Raw genomic sequence first — 23,442 nt, forward strand, 5'->3', positions numbered from 1 at the left:
ATAATGGATGTTAACGTAATGAGCTTTAACGTAATGCATTACGACTTATAAGAACAAATCATTGTACAATAAGGATGGAATTGATCGATCGATCTGTATTCATGCACTCTACGGATTTTGAGGAAGAATAAATATGTATACAAGGTGAAAGTAATTAACAGCAAAGGCAAATCTGGCACACACAGATCAGTATTGCTAAATTCTCAGAATACTGAGGGAACGTGAACACAAAAAATTTCTGAAAAACTGATCAGCTAATAACAAGACACACAGTTGACAATTTCATTCATCTCGGACATCTAATTATACAGGCTGTTTACATTTAAACCCAACTCTGCAAGGGTAAGATTTACATATGCAGAATTGTTATCTTTGGGTGGATCGAACTCTTCTGCGATGGCTAACACATGCCTTGACTGAGGGCGATCTGAACGAGTATCTACAAAAGATACAGCTACATTCACTAGTGACTGTGGAATTACTAACTCTTCTGCTAGGAGTACTCAACTCGGCTGTTCGATACAGTAATTCTTGGCTCATTACAAAGTCACTAATGGGTGCTGGTGGCTTCACAGTCAGAATAAGATCTTCCTGGAGCAGGAATTGAATCACATCAAACCACAAGGGACCGGTTCTTACTGGAGGAATGAGCAAACTCGTTGGAGTGGATGACTCTCCCTGGTTGAAAAATGTAACGCTATAACACGCAATATGAGCAAGGGAGAACGAATCTACTATCTCTCACTGCAACCACAGGAAAATAAATGGACATGGTCAACAATACAGATATTCAGTCTGAGTCGCACACAGTGACACGAGGTATCAACTATAAAGAAACTTCACTTACAAATGTTAACAACATGTGAAAGTTACTCGAGAAACAACTTATTACATTGCATGAATTACTGTCAACTAGGATGGGATCACCATCTGGAACACAAGGGACAACAACAACACTCAAGTGAGTACACTAGCCACAGAAACGTCTTTCTGCAATGGCTTGTGGCAACAGCAAGAGATGGCATAACTCGTTGCCAGTAAAGTTCTTCTCAAAGCGTCCCCTGGGAAGGAACGAATACTTGAACAAGTCACCATCGCAGGGATAGTAGTCTCAGCACCCAGGGTTGTCTGAGGTTCCTCTGAAACCCAAGGTAACTGTACACTATCCTGTGTGCATAATATTGTGGCTGGAGTCCAGACAAGAGTGACAGTATTACTAGTGCCTGACTGCTTGGCTACGTTAATAAGTAATTCATGGATCTATAGGAACTTAATCTGCACTTCACATTTCGCAGCACTTTAACAAATCTCAGATACAAGCTGTGAGAAACACATTATCTAGCTAGGTACTGTCTTTCAGTCAGTAAGGGAATATTGGTACTGTGGACTGATTCATAATGACTTTGACTGGCATGATACACTAAGTAAGCAAACAAAAGTGACTGGGACATCTTCTCAGGGAACTTACTCAAGGACGGGAAGAAATTACTTAACTATTCTGCATAAGTAAATAAAAATTGACAATTCACACTGTAAGCAAGGAAAACTCACATGAAAATAAAAAAAAAAATTACTCAACTGGATAAGCAACACTTTGAAAATCAAGAGAAATTGTACTTTACTCAAATCAAATTTGCTCAAATTTACTTTAAATTGAATTAATGGCACAGTGAGTTGTCTTTACTCTCAATGCAATAAAGAAATTCAACAATAAAATGATAAATCAATCAAAAATGTTAAAATGGCATCAATAAAGGTTGTGCAAAATTAAAACAAACTGGGAAAGCAATTCTAAATAAAAAATATTAAATGACACACAAGGAACAAAATATTATGCACAGAAAATGTAAAACTGAAATCACAGAATGTTGCACTGAAATAAACTGTAGCAATATTGCAAATAACAATTACTAATCAAAAGTACTGCACAACACTACGTAAAACTTCTGCAAGAAAAATTTTAATGGCAATACGTTTACACAAGAATTCCTCTTCAAGGGGGGCTCCTTGGCGTGGTGAAGAGGCTCTTGGTCTGAGGAATTGGACCTGTCGGTCTACTTCCTCAGACCGAACCTAATTACCCACCAATCCCCCGTTCCCTATCCCATCCTCCCCTTTTTCCTTTCCTCCTCCTCCTCCCCACCCCTCCCTTTTGCCCTTCCTTTTTTTTTTTTTTTTTGTTTTTTTTTTTTTTTTTTTTTTTTTTTTTTTTTTTTTTTTTTTTTTTCCCCACAGGCACGCTAGTTCCTAGGTAGGGGAAAGGGTACCGGGGTCCATCCCATTCCGTTGAGGTTCTTGGCGGTGGCGTAGTTTGCCGTGGAATCTGGATTGCCTGGGGATGTCCTGATCCCTCTCCGGTATCCCGGAGGGTGGCTTTGGGTGTCTCTCAGGCGACGGGTGTATCTCTGGAAGCCACCTTTTGGATTCCGGGGGTGGTGGCCGAAGGAGGTATGCTTTGTGGCGGATTTCCGGCCGCCCTCTCTTTTGTCCACCGAGGTAGCTCGGCAGATGTGAGGTTGCTATCCCGGATTGCCGGTTTACTGGCATGATGGGTAGGGTATGGCACGGGTTCCATGCTGCATCTGCGCTACTTGCGGTGCTGAGGTCCTCTTGGGCGCGGAGGGAGATTTCTGGCCCTTTCATTCCTCCTAGGAACTATCCCTCCCTGGTCCCCCCTTTTTTTATTCTTTTTTTTTATTTTTATTTTCTTTTCTTCTTTCTTTTTTTTCTTAAAAACAAAAACAAAGAAGTAACCTAACCATGGCAGCCCTAGTCCATGAACCTGCTACCCCCGGGCCCCTTCTTGATATCGCACCCCGTTCTGACCCCGCCTCGTCTTTGGACCACTCTTCGGACACTCCTCATGCCTCTGTACCTCTTGCCGGTGCTGTTTCTTCACCCGCTTCAGGTACTGAGGCCTCGACTGACTCCTTCGATTTATCTGACCTTCGCTCTCTTCTGACTATGCTTCCGGCCTCTCCCTCTACGGTGCGGCAATTTTCGAATCGCCGGCTTGTTCCACATCGGACCAACTCTGGTCCCATGCCTAAACGCCAACGACAATTACCTGCTGATGATACTTCTCCACCTTCTCGTTCTTCTCAGAAAAGATCGACACATCCTTCACTACCTTTCCACGCTCAGTTTCAGACTGCACAATGGACTAAATTCTTCACTTTACGATCGACTTCCTCTACTGCCTATCTTTCTGACCACAGTATTGGCAAGGCACTCCTACGCCATGTTGGTAAAGATATTTCTTTTCATGCTCTTAAGAGCGGTACGCGCATTGTCACCGTACAGAATGCTACCCAGGCTCATGAGCTTTCTCGTCTTTCCCATATCGATACTGTTCCTGTAACTATTGAAAAGCATCATTCCCTCAATTCTTGTAGTGGTACCATCATTCTGCCCCATACCATAGTTCAACAAAATTTCCAGACATGTGGCACTGACATTCTTGAACAGCTGGAACTCCAAGATCTCCCAATCCTCAAGGTAGACACTTACGTTCTTCCTGCCCGCGGGCGGAGACGATACCCTAGCAATGTGGCTCATTTAACTTTTGACAGCCGTGAACTCCCATCCTCAGTTTATGTAGTAGGACATCGGTTACAAGTTCGAAAGGTGATCCCTACACCGCAACAGTGTAGAAATTGCTGGCGATTTGGCCATCCAGCAAAATATTGCAGATCTATCGCCGAATGCCCAGTCTGTGGTGCCGATGACCATTCTAATACGTCTTGCAATCGACCTCCCTCTTGCCTTAATTGTCATGAGGCTCACCCTTCGTACTCTCGCCGTTGTCAAGTCTACTTAAATGAGCGGGAAATCCGTTACCTCAAAGAGGCAGAAGGTCTCCCTTATGCCATGGCAGTTTCTCATCTCCGCCTCCAAGGGAGACTACCTCGTGTTTCTTATTCACGTGTTTCAAAACGTCCCCCCACTTCTGGTATCCCATCTTCTGCACCCACCTCTGTGGTTACCTCTCCCATAGTCACTCCTGTAGCTAATTCTTTTGCTCTCTTCGGCTCAGACGTCCCTACTTCAACGTCTCAGTCTGATCTCGCTTCTTCGTGTTCTCTCTCACAAGCCTCAGTAGCGACGAGATCTCGTATGACACCTCCTCCCAATCGTCCCTCTACTTCTCAAAAGTCAAAAAGAGGTCCGTTAACACCTCCTACCCATTTTCCACCTCCTCATTTTCCCTTCCCTGTCTCTGTACCTGGTTCTCCCCCTCTCACTGGCTCTGTTACAAGTGTAGAGGTTCACCCTCCTCCTCGTACTGTACCTTCCTCCCCTGTTCCCTCCCAAGTTTCTTCCTCTTCTGCCACCTCCCAGGTTTCTGCCTCTTCTGTCCCCTTCCACGCTTCTCCAGTTCCCTCCACCCTTTCGCCCCCCCCCTACCTTGGTACAGTCCATTACAGTTCCAATCTTTACTCATCCTCCCCCTGCCATTTCCAATATTGTCTCCCATACGACGTCTCTGAATTCTGAAACACTTGAAGCAATCTCTGAATATATTGCAGAGACCAAACCATCAATGGACACTGATCCACCCTCCGCTCCTTCTCTCTCCTCTACTCCATCTGCGCAACTCCTTTCTTCACAGCGCACCGTTCCTTTGCTGCTTGAACGTTTTCCACTGCCTCCGCATGTGGACTTTTCTAACCCCTCTAGTCCATAGGAACCCTTACCTGCGGATTTCAGGTATCTTTATCATTGCCAATCATGGCCTATTTACAGTGGAATATACGCGGCCTCAGGGGTAATCGGGGTGAACTTCAGATGTTACTCTCCCAGTTTTCCCCTGTTGGTGTTTGCTTACAGGAACCAAAATTACACTCTGCTGTTATCACTCCCATCTCAGGCTATAATTTATTGTATTCTTCAGATCCTTTTCCTGATGGGACCTTCAATGAAAGTGCCCTTCTTCTACGCACTGATATTCCGTACCATCAGCTATTTGTTCGTACTTCGCTGCATTACACAGCAGCCCGTATCCACTTGCATAGGTGGTATACACTCTGTTCTTTATATCTCTCTCCTTCTCGGGCATTATCTATTCCGGATATTGCCTTTCTTGTTTCGTCATTACCACCACCGATTCTGTTACTTGGTGATTTTAATGCCCACCATTTCCTCTGGGGGGGGTCTCACTGTGATTCCCGTGGCATTCAGTTAGAGGCTTTTCTTGCCACCCACCCCCTCCATGTTTTAAATACAGGTACTCACACCCATTTTGATCCTCGGACTCACACTCTCTCTTGCATCAATCTCTCAGTCTGCTCTTCCTCCGCCGCATTAGACTTCACTTGGTCTGTTCTTCCAGACTTACATGACAGTGATCATTTCCCAATCATTCTTACTTCCCCTTCATATTCACCACCTCTTCGCATCCCACGCTGGCAATTTGATCAGGCAAATTGGAACCTTTACTCACACCTAACTGTTTTTAGAGAGGTTCCTTCTTCGTCCTCCATCGATGAGCTTTTACACCTCTTCTCATCCTCCGTTTTAACCGCAGCTTCTCATTCTATACCCCAAACTTCGGGCAGGCATTCTCAGAAATGCGTGCCTTGGTGGTCTCCTGCTTGTGCTTGTGCAGTACGTTTGAAACGCGCTGCATGGGGCAGGTACCGGTACAATAAAACCGCAGAGAGACTTCTTGATTTTAAGCAGAAGTGTGCGATTGCTCGCCGTGTCATCCGTGACGCTAAACGCACTTGCTGGCGAGATTATGTCTCCACCATCACCTCTGCTTCCTCTATGAGTGCAGTCTGGAAAAAAGTACGAATACTGAGTGGTAAATATTCTCCTGACCCGGCTCCTGTTCTGCGGGTTGCCGGTGTTGATATAGCAAACCCACTAGATGTTGCCAATGAAATTGGCAATCATCTGGTCCGTATTTCTCAGGGACTCCATCTATGCCCCTCATTTCTTTCCTCAAAGTCTGCCAGAGAGTTAGCACCCTTGGACTTTTCTTCTCTCAGGGAAGAACAGTATAATGTGCCTTTTACACTTCAAGAACTGGAGGCAACACTCTCAGCTTGCCGATCATCGGCAGCTGGCCCCGACGACATTCATATTCGTATGCTACAACATTTACGTCAGTCAGCCCTTGCAGTCCTATTACGCCTTTACAATCTTATTTGGTCACAAGGAGTTCTTCCACAGCTGTGGAAATCCGCCATTGTTCTCCCTTTCCGCAAACCAGGCACTACGGGACATGAAACCTCCCACTATCATCCCATTGCTCTTACCAGTGCAGTTTGCAAAGTGATGGAACGCCTAGTAAATAGACGTTTAGTGTGGTATTTAGAGACACACAACAGTCTCTCCACTCGTCAATATGGCTTTCGTAAGGGACTTTCTACCTTAGACCCCTTACTACGCTTGGATACGTATGTTCGTAATGCCTTTGCGAATAACCACTCAGTTATTGCCATATTTTTTGACCTTGAGAAGGCATATGACACTACTTGGAGGTATAATATTTTAGCCCAAGCCCACTCCTTAGGCCTTCGAGGCAATCTACCATCCTTCCTTAAGAACTTTTTAACTGACAGGCATTTCCGTGTTCGGGTTAATAATGTGCTCTCCCCGGACTTTATCCAATCTGAAGGTGTCCCCCAGGGATGTGTTCTGAGCACAAAACTTTATCTCCTTGCTATTAATGATTTGGCCTCTAGTCTTCCATCAAATATTTGGTCATCACTCTATGTTGATGACTTCGCTATTGCCTATGCAGGCGCTGTCACCTTATTACAGTTTCTCTCCAGCATGCAGTCGACCGTGTTTCCAATTGGGCCACCACACGTGGGTTTAAATTTTCCAGCACTAAAACCCACCAAATTACTTTCACTAGACGCTCTGTCATCTCAGATCATCCTTTGTACCTCTATGGCTCCCATATCCCTGAACGTGATACAGTCAAGTTTCTGGGCCTCCTCTTTGATCGTAGGTTATCCTGGAAACCTCACATTACCTCTCTGAAGACAACTTGTCACAGCCGGCTGAACCTTCTTAAAACCCTTGCTCATCTTTCATGGGGAGCTGATCGTCGAACCCTCCTTCGCCTACATTCCACCCTTATCTTATCGAAACTTGATTATGGTGACCAGATCTATTCAGCGGCATCTCCTGCTACTCTCTCTAGCCTTAACCCCATTCATCACCAAGGATTACGTATATGCCTTGGTGCTTTTCGCTCTTCCCCCGTCGAGAGCCTCTATGCAGAAGCGAACATTCCATCCTTATCCGATCGCCGTGATGCCCATTGCCTTCGCTACTATGTACGCTCTCATGATCTCCGCAGTCCTTCCATTTATAGAATGATCACTGATATTAGTAGACATTCTTTATTTGTTCGCTGCCCCTGTTTACTCCGTCCCTTCTCTCTTCGCCTTCATTCGCTCTTGTCTTCTCTTCAATTACCACCTTTCTATGTACATGTAGCATCTCACTTTTCCCTACCCCCCTGGGAAGTTCCAGCTGTTCAAGTCTGTTCTTTCTCTCTCCCTTGCTCGAAAGCCCAACTGTCTACGGTCGCTTCCCGTTCTCTTTTTCTTGACCACTTTCACTCTCATTCTCATGCCATTGCTGTGTACACAGATGGCTCTAAGTCTTCTGACAGCGTAGGATTCGCAGCAGTGTTTCCGGACAGTGTCGTACATGGGCATTTACTATCTTCGGCTAGTATTTTTACTGCTGAATTGTATGCCATCCTTACAGCACTTACCCGTATTGCATCTATGCCTGTGTCATCATTTGTGGTTGTCTCAGACTCCCTTAGTGCTTTACAGGCTATACAGAAATTTGATACACCTCACCCCTTAGTCCTCCATATCCAACTTTGGCTACACCGCATCTTTACCAAGCATAAAGATATTGTTTTTTGTTGGGTCCCTGGTCATGTTGACGTACAGGGCAATGAACAGGCAGACACTGCTGCGCGGTCAGCAGTACATGACCTACCAGTTTCATGTAGAGGTATTCCATTTACGGACTATTTTGCTGCAATATCTTCCCAACTTCACACCCGTTGGCAACAACGTTGGTCTACTATGCTCGGCAAACCGAGTATAGGTTACTGGCCGTCTTCTTATCACCAGTGTCGAGGTTGGGAGACTACTCTCTCCCGTCTTCGCATTGGCCATACTCGTCTTACTCATGGATATCTCATGGAGAGGCGCCCTGCTCCTCTCTGTGAGAATTGCCAAGTTCCATTATCAGTCAGCCACATTCTGTTGGACTGCCCACTTTATCAACGAGCACGCAGAATTTACCTCCGTCGTCGTCTTCACTCTGCTGCTCTCTCTTTACCTTCCCTTCTCGCTGATGGACCCACCTTTCATCCAGACTCTCTCATTGACTTTTTGACAACAACTGACTTACTTCACAAATTCTGATACCTTCAGCCCTTTCTACTTCAATCTCTTGCTACCCTCTACCCCCGTACTATCCCCTGCCCCGCTGTTTTCTGTAACCTACTGATCATCCCTCCTCCCTTCTGCCATCCAATACCCTCACTTCCTTCCCTACCCTGCAGCGCTGTATAGCCCTTGTGGCTTAGCGCTTCTTTTTTATTATAATAATAATAATACACAAGAATTATTATTGTAAAATGAATCAATGTTGCAATGATAAAAAAAAATTACACAAGAAAATACAGTTTACAAAAACAACAACAAAAAAAATATCATCAAGGAATGAACTGATTGAACACTTTAACTCTTAATTGCAGCTTAAACAAACACTGAACAAACAAAAGAATTATTTACTTTAAAAGAAGAACTTAAAAATTGCACTAAGAGTGAATTTGTTCAATGAAATATAAAAATAATAGATGCAAAAACACAGAACAAAAAGGTTTGAACACTTACAGTGATGCAGAACACAACACATAAATATAAACACAATACTATAATTTTCTTGCAATGAAGCTTGGGGTGTGAAAAATTTGTAAAATTGTCTTGCTTCAACAAAATAATGGCACTATTGTCTGTGGAGATAAGACAAATTAGACACTGGCTAAATGAAAAGAATTAACACAAGAATGTTCAACACACAGAGAAAAATTAAAATGGCAAATGAATGAAAACAAAAACAGCAAAAATACACAAATGCTGGGAGAAAAATATAACTGAGACAACACTGAGTTGTGATGCAGAATATAAGGTAGTAAATTACTGAATTACTTCACTGCAATAGTGTGAACACAAGATAATTGTGAAGTGTAAACACAAGTTTTATACTGCTTATATATTGCACACAACAAGGAAAAAACACTAAAGTACTTCAAGTATATAAAAAAAAAAAGCACAACACATAAAATAAAGCACGAAAATTAACACTGAAGAAAGAGGGAAAAAAATAATATTGCAAACAGTATATAATGAACACTGAGTCTAATCAAGAGTCACTGAATGTCACTAAGAAATCACTGGAAACAAAAAAAAAAGTCTCAGCACTCGCAAATGTCTCTATGAAAAAAAATATTCGTTAACACTGTAGCGATGGTGTACAATGAGGTGGATGGTGGTGGAGACTCGTAGTTGGCGGCGTTCGCTGACTACTCTCCATACGTGATCGAAGAATTTGCGCTTAAATCGACGATGAACTCACACAGGAGGCTTTTACGGTGGCGCAAACTGACGAAGGAACACTCTTGGCTCTTGACCCCCTATGTGGTCCTTAAAAATATGGTGCTAGAACCCGTAATAAGGGTACAAAAACAGTGGTAGTGGGTGAGGTGAGTGAGGCAGCACAGTGGTGAGACACCGCGTGGTGACTGGGCCTATGGGATGAACGGCGTAAGCCACACTGGGGACACCCGCACTAGGCACAAAGATATTCTAAGCTGGGCTGGCTTAAAAACAAACCCACAAAATACCACAACATCACAGGGATGATAAAAGCACTCAGAACAGCTAGAACTTGAAGCACAGAGCGATGAAGAAGACTATACCCATGTGGCTTGCTTGAGTACTGGGTTAGTTGCTGGCTGGCTTGGCTTAACCCTTCACACAGACTTGCTTGATAACTTGTAATGATGAGCACAGCAGGAGTGGAAAGCTGGCTTGGCAGGCAAGGCTGGATGGTGTAAGGCTGGCTGGACTGGGCTTGGGCTGACTCCCCCACCACTGTGGCTTAGCCCTTTGTGGCTTGGCTTACTTTGCAAACCCGGGTCAACCCCTCGGAGGTAATGCAAATAGCAATTAAAATGGTAATACACAGGGACTGACCAGTGAATAGTGCAGAGGGCTGGTAAAAGCTTGCTTGGGGTAGATCGGCCTACTGACCACACAAAATGTCCATCGTCGGCTGCGAGAATTTATCTCGTGCATCGGTGTAATTATCAATTTTACGCCCACACTACTGGCACCAATTGTCGGGGGGTTCGAAAGGAGATATGATACTACTACCATTACCACTACTACCACTACCACCACCACTACCACCACTACCACTACCACCACTACTACTTCTACCACTACTACTGTCACCACCACTACTACTGCCACCACCACTACTACTACCACCACCACTACTACTACTACTACTACTACTACTACTACTACTACTACTACTACTACTACTACTACTACTACTACTACTACTACTACTACTACTACCACCACCACCACCACCACTACTACCACTACTACTACTACTACTACTACTACCACCACCACCACCACCACCACTACTACTACTACTACTACTACTACTACTACTACTACTACTACTACTACTACTACTACTGCTGCTACTACTACTACTACTACTACTACTACTACTACTACTACTGCTACTACTACTACTACTACTACTGCCACTACTACTACCACTATTACTACTACTACTACTACTACACCACCACCGCCGCCACCGCCGCCGCCGCCGCCGCCACCGCCACCACCACTACTACTACTACTACTACTACTACTACTACTACTACTCCCCTCAAGGAAGGTTCCTTGATGTTGGTGATGGGCTCTTGATTTAGGGAATTGGATCTGTGCTCCAGTTCCCCGAATTAAGCCTGAATGCCTTCCACATCCCCCCCCCAGGCGCTGTATAATCCTCCGGGTTTAGCGCTTCCCCCTTGATTATAATAATAATAATAATAATAATAATAATAATACTACCACCACTACCACTACTACTACCACTACTACTACTACTATCACCACTACCACTACTACCATTACTACTACTACTACTACCACCACCACCACTACCACTACCACTACTACCACTACCACCACCGCCGCCGCCGCCACCGCCGCCACCGCCGCCACCGCCACCACCACCACCACCACCACCACCACCCGCCACAGTAATAGTACACCTCCCTCTGTGTCCATGTATTGTTTGTAATGGCGTGACAAAGCTCCTGGAGAGCGAAACATTGCCACAATAAAATGTCACATTAGTTGCACTTGTGTCCTTTTTATATATTGTCGGTAATTCTTTTAGCATTTATAAGTAATACCATTTTAAAGATAGAATGGCTGTATAGCCCTTGTGGCTTAGCGCTTCTTTTTTTTATTATAATAATAATAATAAAGATAGAATGAAAAAAAAATTCAGACATTCCTGGCAAAAAAAAAAAAATGCAGACATTCCTGGCACTAAAAGAACATTTCCTCTGTTCATTTAATCACATCCCTAGGCCTCTCCTGTATTACACTTGCCTTACATTTTGAATACATAATCATCCAAAAATAGAAGATTTACTCTATTTCCTGGATAATAAAATATATCCAGAAAGGATTGGTCATAGTTTACAGCCAATTAAAAACCCATAAAACAGACTGGGGATGTAGGGGGGGCCTTGCCCATCCTCAGGAAAATTGTCAAAAATCTAATATTTCTGCTAATTTGAGCCCAATTTCAAGCTGTTTCCAGTCTGGAAACCAACCCAAATCATTTCAGTAGTATGTCTTCCAGTCAATTAAATGATGCCAAGAAACAGTCTATAAACTCTTAAAAAAAAAACATCCTGGAAAACACCTTAGAGTTGCCATTTTAAACCTAACATATGGTCAGTTTTGATTTCCCCTGTCATGCACTGCATGGGGCAGGATTTTTTTTTATACTGTGCACCTCACCATGTGGACCCATTCTCTCATATCTAGACCAAAATTTACGTCATGAGCTGAGATTATGACGTAGAATTACATAAGGGACTCCTGACCTCCGTGATGTAGTTGTATGTGACAGTCACTGAAAGGGTTAATTCCTAGAACATGACTTAAGAAATCGTAATGACACGATTGCAAATAAACCATACCCCCGGCCGGGATTGAACCCGCGGTCATTGAGTCTCAAAACTCCAGCCCGTCGCGTTAGCCACTAGACCAGCTAGCCACAATAAGATTCATCCAACTAGGTATATTTCTACACCATAGGAAAGTTAGCACAGGCACCTCTGTGACCACAAATGCAAGTTTTTACAGACGAATCTCCAGCTAGCGTGGCCGTGACGAACTCTAGCTCAAGTCCCTTCACTGCCGTCAACATGACTTAAGAAATCGTAATGACACGATTGCAAATAAACTGGAGTTTTGAGACTCAATGACCGCGGGTTCAATCCCGGCCGGGGGTATGGTTTATTTGCAATCGTGTCATTACGATTTCTTAAGTCATGTTGACGGCAGTGAAGGGACTTGAGCTAGAGTTCGTCACGGCCACGCTAGCTGGAGATTCGTCTGTAAAAACTTGCATTTGTGGTCACAGAGGTGCCTGTGCTAACTTTCCTATGGTGTAGAAATATACCTAGTTGGATGAATCTTATTGTGGCTAGCTGGTCTAGTGGCTAACGCGACGGGCTGGAGTTTTGAGACTCAATGACCGCGGGTTCAATCCCGGCCGGGGGTATGGTTTAATTCCTAGCATGATAGGGCACATATAATGTGTGCTCATGATGATACTCCAGCAGAATTACAAATTGTAGATGACAGGCCTTTCACAGTTCTCAGACACACTTGTCTTATACTTGTGATCAGTAATTTACAGGTATACTTTATCTACTGAAATGACATTTATACAGTCTATATAATGTTTTTGTTTACTTTAGGGGTGGTCGCAGTGCTGAAAATTATTTGCAGAAGGGGGGCATGATGGCTTTCTACAAATACAATTTGAGTGACTTTCGTATTCATTTTGGAATGACAAGGCCACAAGTTGAGGTGTGTATGTTATATACGTGTAAGTAAAATAACTCAATCATCATAGAAAAGTACTGCAGGCTATATTAATAAAATATATGTAAAAATACTATGCAAGTAAACTGACCCAAAACATCAAACAGTCTAAAGAGGAAACAAAAATCTGTTCAGTATTCAGCAAGTTCAAAAGATATTTTTAAAAAGCACTTCCAAGGTCTATTCTGTTTTCATGTGTCTTACAGCAATAGAATACAATACATTTATTTATAAATGAGTGCATATGATTGTTTCATGTTTATAGTACTGTGTACTATACAGACACATGTATAACCATTAGTTTAACCCTTTGACTGTTTCAGGCCCCACTCTAAAACTGTCATTCTATGTCGCTCAATTTTTGAAAAAAAAAATTATTTTTTCTTATGAAATGATAGAGAATATTTTCCCGATGGTAATGACACCAAAAGTTCGAAATTTGGTCGAAAACTCATGGAATTATGCTCCCGCGAAGTTAGCTGTCTCAGCGACATATGCGTATCGGCGATTTCGCCGACTTTGAGCCCTATTTTCAGCCAATTCCGTTGATACAGTTGACCAAACTCATAGCTACTTCTTTAGAACTCCATTTTATCTATCAGCTGAGTACAAGAAACCTCCCATTTACTAATTTGGACTACCCAATATGGTGGTCAGAAATTGGCAATTTGGCCAATTTCACGCAAACTAAAAAAGATGCCAATTTCAAAATAGGGTCCAGAATAAACAAGGTAGACATTCGTGACACTAAAATAACATATGCTCTGTTCATTAGTCATATCTCTAGGCCCCTCTTATATTATTATTGCTTTCTATTTTGATTTTTTATTCATACAAAAAAATACAAAATTTACTGTTATACAGACTACTGCATTATTGTAAAAATGGTATAAATAATATCAGTGCACTAGTGAAAGAATATTAGACTCCCCAGTTGACGTGTATTGGACGTGTGGTGTGATTTATTTACTCCTGAACATTGGTAAAAATCGAACATTTCCGCTACTTTGACCTCAGTTTCAAGGTCGTTTTCGTCGTCAAAGTAATGAAAATCATCTCTATTTCTGTAATATGTTTTCCATTTTATCACCTAAGACCATGAAAACGCGAATACAACGATAAATACTATATGAAAATACACCTCAAAGTCGGCGTTTTATTCCAAAAAAATTATCAGTTTTTTTTTCTCATTACGCAATGTGTGCTGCAGGATTTTTTTTATGTGGTGCACACTGACCACACAGACCCATTCTCTCACATGTGGGCCTACCAGCTTTCTCCCGCTTGATTTGAAGCCGCTAGAATTATTGAGTATATATACGTCAGAAACATTGGCTCGTAAGACGTATTTATACGTCGAAAACAGTCAAAGGGTTAATAATAAAAATTAACTGCAATGCATTTATTAATTATCATTATAATACATAAAATGCATGTGTACACTATTAGTATTAGCATATTATTTTTATTATTGAACTTCAAAAAGTGGTGTATAATTTATGGTATTATATTGCAAGCCTTGGCACATAATCCACAGTTGATGATGTTTTTTCAACAGCCGTATTGAGGATAATTTAAATTGATGTACTGTAGCAATTTAAAATTTGCGTTGGAGTGAAGGTAACATTTTGAAAACTGGAAAGTAAAGTGAAAATCAAATTCTTTACCACTAGCTCCTACTTTTGCACTACCATTCACAGAATTTTCACAATTTCTGAATGTAATAATATGAAGAGATTAATTGTCTAATCTTAAAACTACTGTATATGTTTTTAATCTAATTAGGTGTTCATTTAAATATCGTATATTAACTATTGGTTTCTTCATTCATTCATTTTCATTCTCTCTTTCATTCTTTCTCTCTCCCTCTCTCTCTCTTTCACTGTCTTTCACTCTCTCTTTCACTCTCTCTCTTTCTTTTAGCTTTATTTCAATTAAGCATTTCTGCTTTCTCTTGCTCCTCTTTTTTAGTTTTCCCACCTTTAAACACTTGCTGAAAAATCTTTTACGTTAAAGCATCATACTGATTGTTCAGGACTTATTTTGATTGTTACAGGAGCTGTTCACAGAGCTTCAACCTCACTATCGATATGACAGAGGAACTAAGTTGCCCCTTGAAAATGTTGTTTTGGCAAGTTTGTGGGTATTATCAAGCCAAGAGTCATACAGAGTTATAGCAGAGAGGTTTAAGACCAGCAAATCTGTTATCTGCACATCTCTGCATCATTTCTGTAATCTTGTATCAGGAAACCTCGAGAATCGAATAAGTTGGCCCTGTGGAACAGCCTTAGTAGACACTGTCAGGGGTTTTGAAGAAGCTGGTTTTCCAGGCACTATTGGTGCAATAGATTCTTGCCATATTATCATAAACAAACCCAAGGATGTTGAAGAACCTGAGGCATACATGAATGAAAAAAATGTCTTTTGCACTACTTTATTAGCAGTGTGTGATGATAAACATAGGTTCACATATGTTAATGTTGGACATCCTGGAACTTTAGGTGATGCTGATGTTTTTAGGAGATGTGAATTGTTTCAAGCATTCAAAGATGCTCCTGATTCTTTATTGCCTTTAGAATTTCTGCTAGCTAATAACATTTATCCCTACCATATAATTTCTGATGTTGGGTTTCCCCTTTCAGTATATGTTATGACTCCATATGAAGATAATGGCTACTTGACAGCTAGAGAAATTCAGTATAACAAAAGACATTTGTCAGCATTGATGTTAATTTCTAAGTCAATTTGTTTACTAAAGAGTCGATTTAGTCGTCTAAAGATGCTACTTATGCAACATCTTGCGCAGTGTAGTGTTGCAATTAAAGCTTGTTGTATTCTCCATAATATATGCATGGAAAATAGTGATTTGGAAATGCTTGACATTGACGAAGATGATATACCTCCTCCCTGTAGTGAAACATGCATGGACTCTCAGCCAATTTGCATTGTTGGGGAAGAAAAACGTAATGCAATTGCAGACTCTTTTATGTAATTTTAATTAACAGGACCCTCAGATTTTCTCTTGTTGCCAGAGAAGCTTTTGAGCTGGTTCCTCTGTGTTGTCAGAGTCATGTGGAAATTTGACATAATAACATTTGTTGTGGCTTTTTTAAAATAAAAAAAAATACCACTATTAAGTTAATTTTATAATTTAATCCATATCCTTTGATAACTATACAGTATTAGCATCTAATGGATAATATCTATTTCTAAAAAATATACAGGTTGTGTTATATTAAATTTTTATGGAATCCCTGAATTTCTGTCATAGGTACCCCTTCAACGGTAGATCCTTGCCAAGGTGGAGGGGCTCTTGATCAGAGAAATTGGACCTTTACCCCACTTCCCTATCTTGGTTCACCCCTACCCCTTACTTGCTCCTAATCTTTCCACATCTCTCCTGCAAGGGTTTAGCGCTTAATACAGGTCCGGCATCACAAATCCGGCAATCAGTTATTCGGTTCCTTCACTTATTCGGCACTAATTTTGGCTAGTATAATTTCAAATTTCCAGGGTCGCCACATGAACCTGCTGGTACTATTTGGTGGAGCTACTTACTGCATAAGTCATTCCAATTTCTTTTTCTCCATTTATTGTTATAACCTGCTTACTTTTAGCCCTAGCCATGGTTCCAGTGAATAAAAGAAATGCTTCTCATTATGTAAAGCACCTACACAGTACATTATCCATTAAAGATAAGGTGGCTTTGAAGCCACTGTCGGTTGCCATGAGCTCAGTCTCATGATGCAGGAGAATATGTTTTATTATTACACTAATATCAACACTACAGCTTATTTGCCTATCACAATTGATCTAATATGACATAATAAACAATATAAATAACAAAACATGTTAAATACTCCAGAATAAATAATATTTGGCATAATACCGAGCAGTTCAACGGAGGTATGAAGAAGACATGGTATACAAATACCATTCTCCTATCCCTGTCTTGGGGCTTATATTAGAGAAAACGGAGTATAGCACAGGGCTAGCTGTGATATACACTCATACTGCACCATAAACCTGAAACAAAAAAGTTATTTTCTCTATATAGATTATCAGACATAGTAGCATATGTGTAGAGAACCTTGGATAACCCAAAAAAGTCAACGTGGCTTATTTCTAGTACCCGGCTTGGGTTAGCCATATATGATTTTTGGTAAATATTCGATTCCCAGCCAGGGTAGAAACATTAGGCGTTTCTTTACACCTGTTGTCTATATTTACCCATCAGTAAATGGGTACCTGGGTGTTAGCCGACTAGTGTGGGTGTTATCCTGGGACACTGACCTAATTTTCTTGAAATACTCTGCATAACAAGCAGCTTTCTATATAGTAATATGTCACTGATGTCAGCTAGGCCTGTATACCTTGTACATCTACGTGTAGTAAATAAAGATATTATTATTATTATTATTTTCTCAGTTGTTTGTTGGGTTATCTTATTCAAACTTGGGCAATGTATGATGGAAAGATACTTCTTAACGTACACCAAAAATGAAAGAAATCAGGCTATAGATAGCGGAGTTCACTTCTCAGCCATTAGCGGCCGCTTAGCGGTATATTTTTGTATGTTTTTTATGGTTATATTCTCATTCTTTCGGTCTCATTTGATAGAATGAAAGATATATTACAGAAATAGATATGATTTTGATTGCTTTCATGATGAAAAGTACCTTGAAATTGCGCTCGCAGTAGCGAAAATGTTCTATTCTTTAGCGAAGCTCAAGAGTAAACAAATGACGTCACCGTCCAATACCTGTCCACCTGCCAGTCCAAATTCCAATACATAGTCAAGAATGGGTTGACATTATTTATTCAATTATTACAATAATGCAGCAGTCTGCATAACAGTAAATCTTATATTTTTTTGTGAATAAAAATTCCAAATGGTGAGCAAGAATAATATAAGAGTGGCCTGTAGCCGTGACTAATGAACAGAGAAAATGTTATTTTAGTGCCAGGAATGTCTGCATTGTTTATTCTGGACCCTATTTTGAAATTGGCATCTGTTGAAATTTGTGTAAAATCGGCCAAATTGCCAATTTCTGATCACTTTATTGGGTAGTTGAAATAAGTGAATGGGCAGTTTCTTGTACTCATTTGACAGACTAGAAGTAAATAAGTTTATTCAGGTATACACAAATACAGTTACATAGATTATCATACATAGCAGTGTATGTATAGAGAACCTGGGATAACCCAGAAAAGTCAGACAAAGTGACTTATTCCCAGTACCTAGCTTGGGCTTGCCATATATGATTTTTGGTAAATATTTTTTTTCTCGGTTGTTTGTTGGGCTATCTCACTGAAACTTGGACAATGTGTGATGGAAAGATGCTTCTTAACGTACAACAAAAATAAAAAAGACGGACAATAAATAAGGGAGTTCACTTCTCAGCCATTAGCCGCCTCTTTGCAGTATATTTTCGTATGGTTTTTATGGTTGTATTCTCATTTTTTGGACTCATTTGATAGAATGGAAGAGTATAATGTTCTATGTATGTAGTAGGTGTAAGAATAAGTATGGATGCTCTTTACTGTGAGTAGTTTTAGACTTTTGAATGTTGGTGGAGTATGATGTCTGGAGTGGGAATTTGTTATCATTCTGACTGCAGCCTTTTGCTATGTTATTAGTGATTTTAGGTGATTTAATGTTGTTGATCCCCATGCACAGATTCCATAGGTGAGATAAGGGTAGATGAGTGAGTGATACAGTGCAAGGAGAGCCGATTGTGGAACATAGTACCGTATCTTTGATAGTATGCATATTGTTTTAGAGATTTTCTTGGAAATTTGTTGTATATGGGTCTGGAATTTCAGGCTACTGTCAAGGTGGATTCCTAGGAATTTTCCCTCTGTGCATCTTGTGATGGGTGATCTGTTTAATGCTATGTTAAGTGGAACACTTGTGGCTCTGTCTCCAAATTGAATGAAATAGGTTTTGTCAGTATTGAGTGTAAGCATGTTAGTCATCATCCAGGTAAATATTTTCTGCAATTCAGCATTAAGTGTTAGCCAGTATGACTGGGTTTGGGTGAGGGAAGACGTATATTGTATCATCTACAAATAATATGGGTTTGAGTAGTTGTGATGCATTCAGTAGGTCATTGATGTAAATGAGAAAGAGGAGAGGGCCAAGAACACTTCCTTGTGGGACCCCAACTGTAATTGGTTGTGTGAAAGAGTTAGCTCCATTTGTGTACACATATTGGTAGTTGAGGGAGTGCCCTCTTATACCATAGTGTGTTAATTTAATGTGCAGCAAATCATGGACGACCGTATCAAAAGCTTTACATAAATCAATGAAGATTCCCAGTGGGACTTCTTTCTTTTCAAGAACAGTGTATATTAGTTCTAGTGTGTGTACAATAGCATCATTTGTGCTTTTATTAGTCCTGAATCCAAACTGAGAGGGGTTGAGTATGTCTTGAGAGACAGGGTAGGAACAGAGCTGTCTATGAATTAATTTTTCAAAGATTTTAGAGAGTAGAGGTAAGTTAGATATTGGTCTATAGTTATTCAAGTCTGTTTGATCTCCTCCTTTGTGGATCGGGGTGACCCTCGCTATTTTGAGAATTGATGGAAAGGTGGAGGATTCAATGGATTTGTTAAAGAGTGTTGCAATACTGTAATTGGTGACAGTAGAGTAGGGCCCCGCTTTACGGCATTTTGCTTTACGGTGTTTTGCTTTACGGCGTTCTGCTAATATGGTCGTTTTGAATTATGACCAAAACTCTCTTTACGGCTCCCCCACCTGACTTTCTAATACGGTCACCGTGCCCCACCCGGTTTGTTTACATTCTCCGTGAGATCGGTAAACACCAAGTCTCTCCATTATGTCTGGAAACTCCAAAATTTCAAGTGTTTTTAAAAATTATTTCATATTTTATATATACTCTGATAATTATACATATGTATACCTGTACCTAAATAAACTTACACACTGTGCTGGCATACAAGTACACATTAAAATCAGTAGGAGTGTCTTATGTCTCGAGACGTCATAATAGTAATGATGATAATAATAATAATAATCACCGAGTCTCATTAAATGTTGTATATTACATTAATATGCGCATTTTCATTAACCCATCTAGGATATTTTTCCAAAATTATACAATAAACACGATACATAACATTTTTTTTTTTTTTTTTTTTTTTTCAACAAGTCGGCCGTCTCCCACCGAGGCAGGGTGACCCAAAAAAGAAAGAAAATCCCCAAAAAGAAAATACTTTCATCATCATTCAACACTTTCACCACACTCGCACATTATCACTGTTTTTGCAGAGGTGCTCAGAATACAACAGTCTAGAAGCATAAACATATAAAGATACACAACATATCCCTCCAAACTGCCAATATCCCAAACCCCTCCTTTAAAGTGCAGGCATTGTACTTCCCATTTCCAGGACTCAAGTCCGACTATATGAAAATAACCGGTTTCCCTGAATCCCTTCACTAAATATTACCCTGCTCACACTCCAACAGATCGTCAGGTCCCAAGTACCATTCGTCTCCATTCACTCCTATCTAACACGCTCACGCACGCTTGCTGGAAGTCCAAGCCCCTTACCCACAAAACCTCCTTTACCCCCTCTCTCCAACCCTTTCGAGTACGACCCCTACCCCGCCTTCCTTCCCCTATAGATTTATATGCTTTCCATGTCATTCTACTGTGATCCATTCTCTCTAAATGACCAAACCACCTCAACAACCCCTCTTCTGCCCTCTGACTAATACTTTTATTAACTCCACACCTTCTCCTAATTTCCACACTCCGAATTTTCTGCATAATATTTACACCACACATTGCCCTTAAACAGGACATCTCCGCTGCCTCCAACCGTCTCCTCGCTGCTGCATTTACCACCCAAGCTTCACACCCATATAAGAGTGTTGGTACTACTATACTTTCATACATTCCCTTCTTTGCCTCCATAGATAACGTTTTTTGACTCCACATATACCTCAACGCACCACTCACCTTTTTTCCCTCATCAATTCTATGATTAACCTCATCCTTCATAAATCCATCCGCCGACACGTCAACTCCCAAGTATCTGAAAACATTCACTTCTTCCATACTCCTCCTCCCCAATTTGATATCCAATTTTTCTTTATCTAAATCATTTGACACCCTCATCACCTTACTCTTTTCTATGTTCACTTTCAACTTTCTACCTTTACACACATTCCCAAACTCATCCACTAACCTTTGCAATTTTTCTTTAGAATCTCCCATAAGCACAGTATCATCAGCAAAAAGTAACTGTGTCAATTCCCATTTTGAATTTGATTCCCCATAATTTAATCCCACCCCTCTCCCAAACACCCTAGCATTTACTTCCTTTACAACCCCATCTATAAATATATTAAACAACCATGGTGACATTACACATCCCTGTCTAAGACCTACTTTTACCGGGAAGTAGTCTCCCTCTCTTCTACACACCCTAACCTGAGCCTCACTATCCTCATAAAAACTCTTTACAGCATTTAATAACTTACCACCTATTCCATATACTTGCAACATCTGCCACATTGCTCCTCTATCCACTCTATCATATGCCTTTTCTAAATCCATAAATGCAATAAAAACTTCCCTATCTTTATCTAAATACTGTTCACATATATGCTTCAATGTAAACACCTGATCTACACATCCCCTACCCACTCTAAAACCTCCTTGCTCATCCGCAATCCTACATTCTGTCTTACCTCTAATTCTTTCAATTATAACCCTACCGTACACTTTTCCTGGTATACTCAGTAAGCTTATTCCTCTATAATTTTTACAGTCTCTTTTGTCCCCTTTCCCTTTATATAAAGGGACTATACATGCTCTCTGCCAATCCCTAGGTACCTTCCCCTCTTTCATACATTTATTAAACAAAAGTACCAACCACTCCAACACTATATCCCCCCCTGCTTTTAACATTTCTGTCATGATCCCATCAGTTCCAGCTGCTTTACCCCCTTTCATTTTACGTAATGCCTCACGTACCTCCCCCACACTTACATTCTGCTCTTCTTCACTCCTAAAAGATGGTATACCTCCCTGACCAGTGCATGAAATTACTGCCTCTGTTTCTTCCTTAACATTTAAAAGTTCCTCAAAATAACATAAAGATGATAAATACACCCCACAGTAGAATAAACATGAGATGTGAGAGCCAGACAACTTATACGAGTAATGCCATATTAGTAATGATAAATAATAATCACTGAGTCTCATTAAATGTCGTATATTACGTTAATATACACATTTTCATTAATCCATCTATAATATTTTTTCAAAATTATATAATAAACATGATACATAACATATAAAGATGATAAATACACTCCACCATAGAATAAATAAACATAAATAAGAGATGTCCTGGGTAGTAGGTTGGTAAACAGTAACCGCCCAGGGAGGTACTACCGTCCTGCCAAGTGAGTGTACAACGAAAACCTGTAATTGTTTTACATGATGGTAGGATTGCTGGTGTCTTTTGTCTGTCTCATAAACATGCAAGATTTCAGGTATGTCTTGCTACTTCTACTTGCACTTAGGTCACACTACACATACATGTACAAGCATATATATACACACCCCTCTGGGTATTCTTCTATATTCTTTCTAGTTCTTGTTCTTGCTTATTTCCTCTTATCTCCATGGGGAAGTGGAACAGAATTCTTCCTCCATAAGCCATGCGTGTTGTAAGAGGCGACTAAAATGCTGGGAGCAAGGGGCTAGTAACCCCTTCTCCCGTATAAATTACTAAATTTAAAAGAGAAACTTTCGTTTTTCTTTTTGGGCCACCCTGCCTTGGTGGGATACGGCCGGTGTGTTGAAAGAAAGAAATAAGAGATGTGGGAGCCAGATGACTTGTACTAGTGATGCCATATTAGTAATGATGATAATAATAATCACTGAGTTAATATACACATTTTCATTAATCCACCTATGATATTTTTTTCAAAATTATATAATAAACATGATACATAACATATAAAGATGATAAATACACCCCGGAGTAGAATAAATAAACATAAATATGAGATATGGTAGCCAGACAACTTGTACGAGTGACGGCAAGAATGACATTTTCTCTAGTCCAACATAAGAGAAAATGTGTTACTGGAGGTAACTGTAGAAAATTATTCCTTTCATATGTAAGTAAGTTTATTCAGGTATACACAAATACAGTTACATAGATTATCATACATAGTAGC

The 23,442-nt window shown here is 40.6% G+C and overlaps 2 protein-coding genes across 2 annotated transcripts in view; both read left to right on the plus strand.

Moving 5' to 3' along the window:
- LOC128686634 (uncharacterized) overlaps window positions 1–16,358 on the plus strand; it is a 43,426-nt gene extending 27,068 nt beyond the window's left edge. The window contains exons 2-3 of the mRNA XM_070080581.1: window positions 13,088–13,199; window positions 15,271–16,358. Of these exons, the coding sequence (XP_069936682.1) occupies window positions 13,128–13,199; window positions 15,271–16,206 (1,008 nt within the window). The 5' untranslated portion in view covers window positions 13,088–13,127 and the 3' untranslated portion in view covers window positions 16,207–16,358. The remainder of the gene's footprint in view (window positions 1–13,087; window positions 13,200–15,270) is intronic.
- The window catches only part of LOC138851445 (tigger transposable element-derived protein 1-like), a 49,593-nt gene that overhangs the window by 20,865 nt on the left and 5,286 nt on the right, over window positions 1–23,442 (plus strand). The gene's annotated exons all lie outside the window — the stretch shown is intronic.

Source organism: Cherax quadricarinatus, unplaced genomic scaffold (genome assembly GCF_038502225.1).
Source record: "Cherax quadricarinatus isolate ZL_2023a unplaced genomic scaffold, ASM3850222v1 Contig646, whole genome shotgun sequence".
NCBI lineage: Eukaryota > Metazoa > Arthropoda > Malacostraca > Decapoda > Parastacidae > Cherax > Cherax quadricarinatus.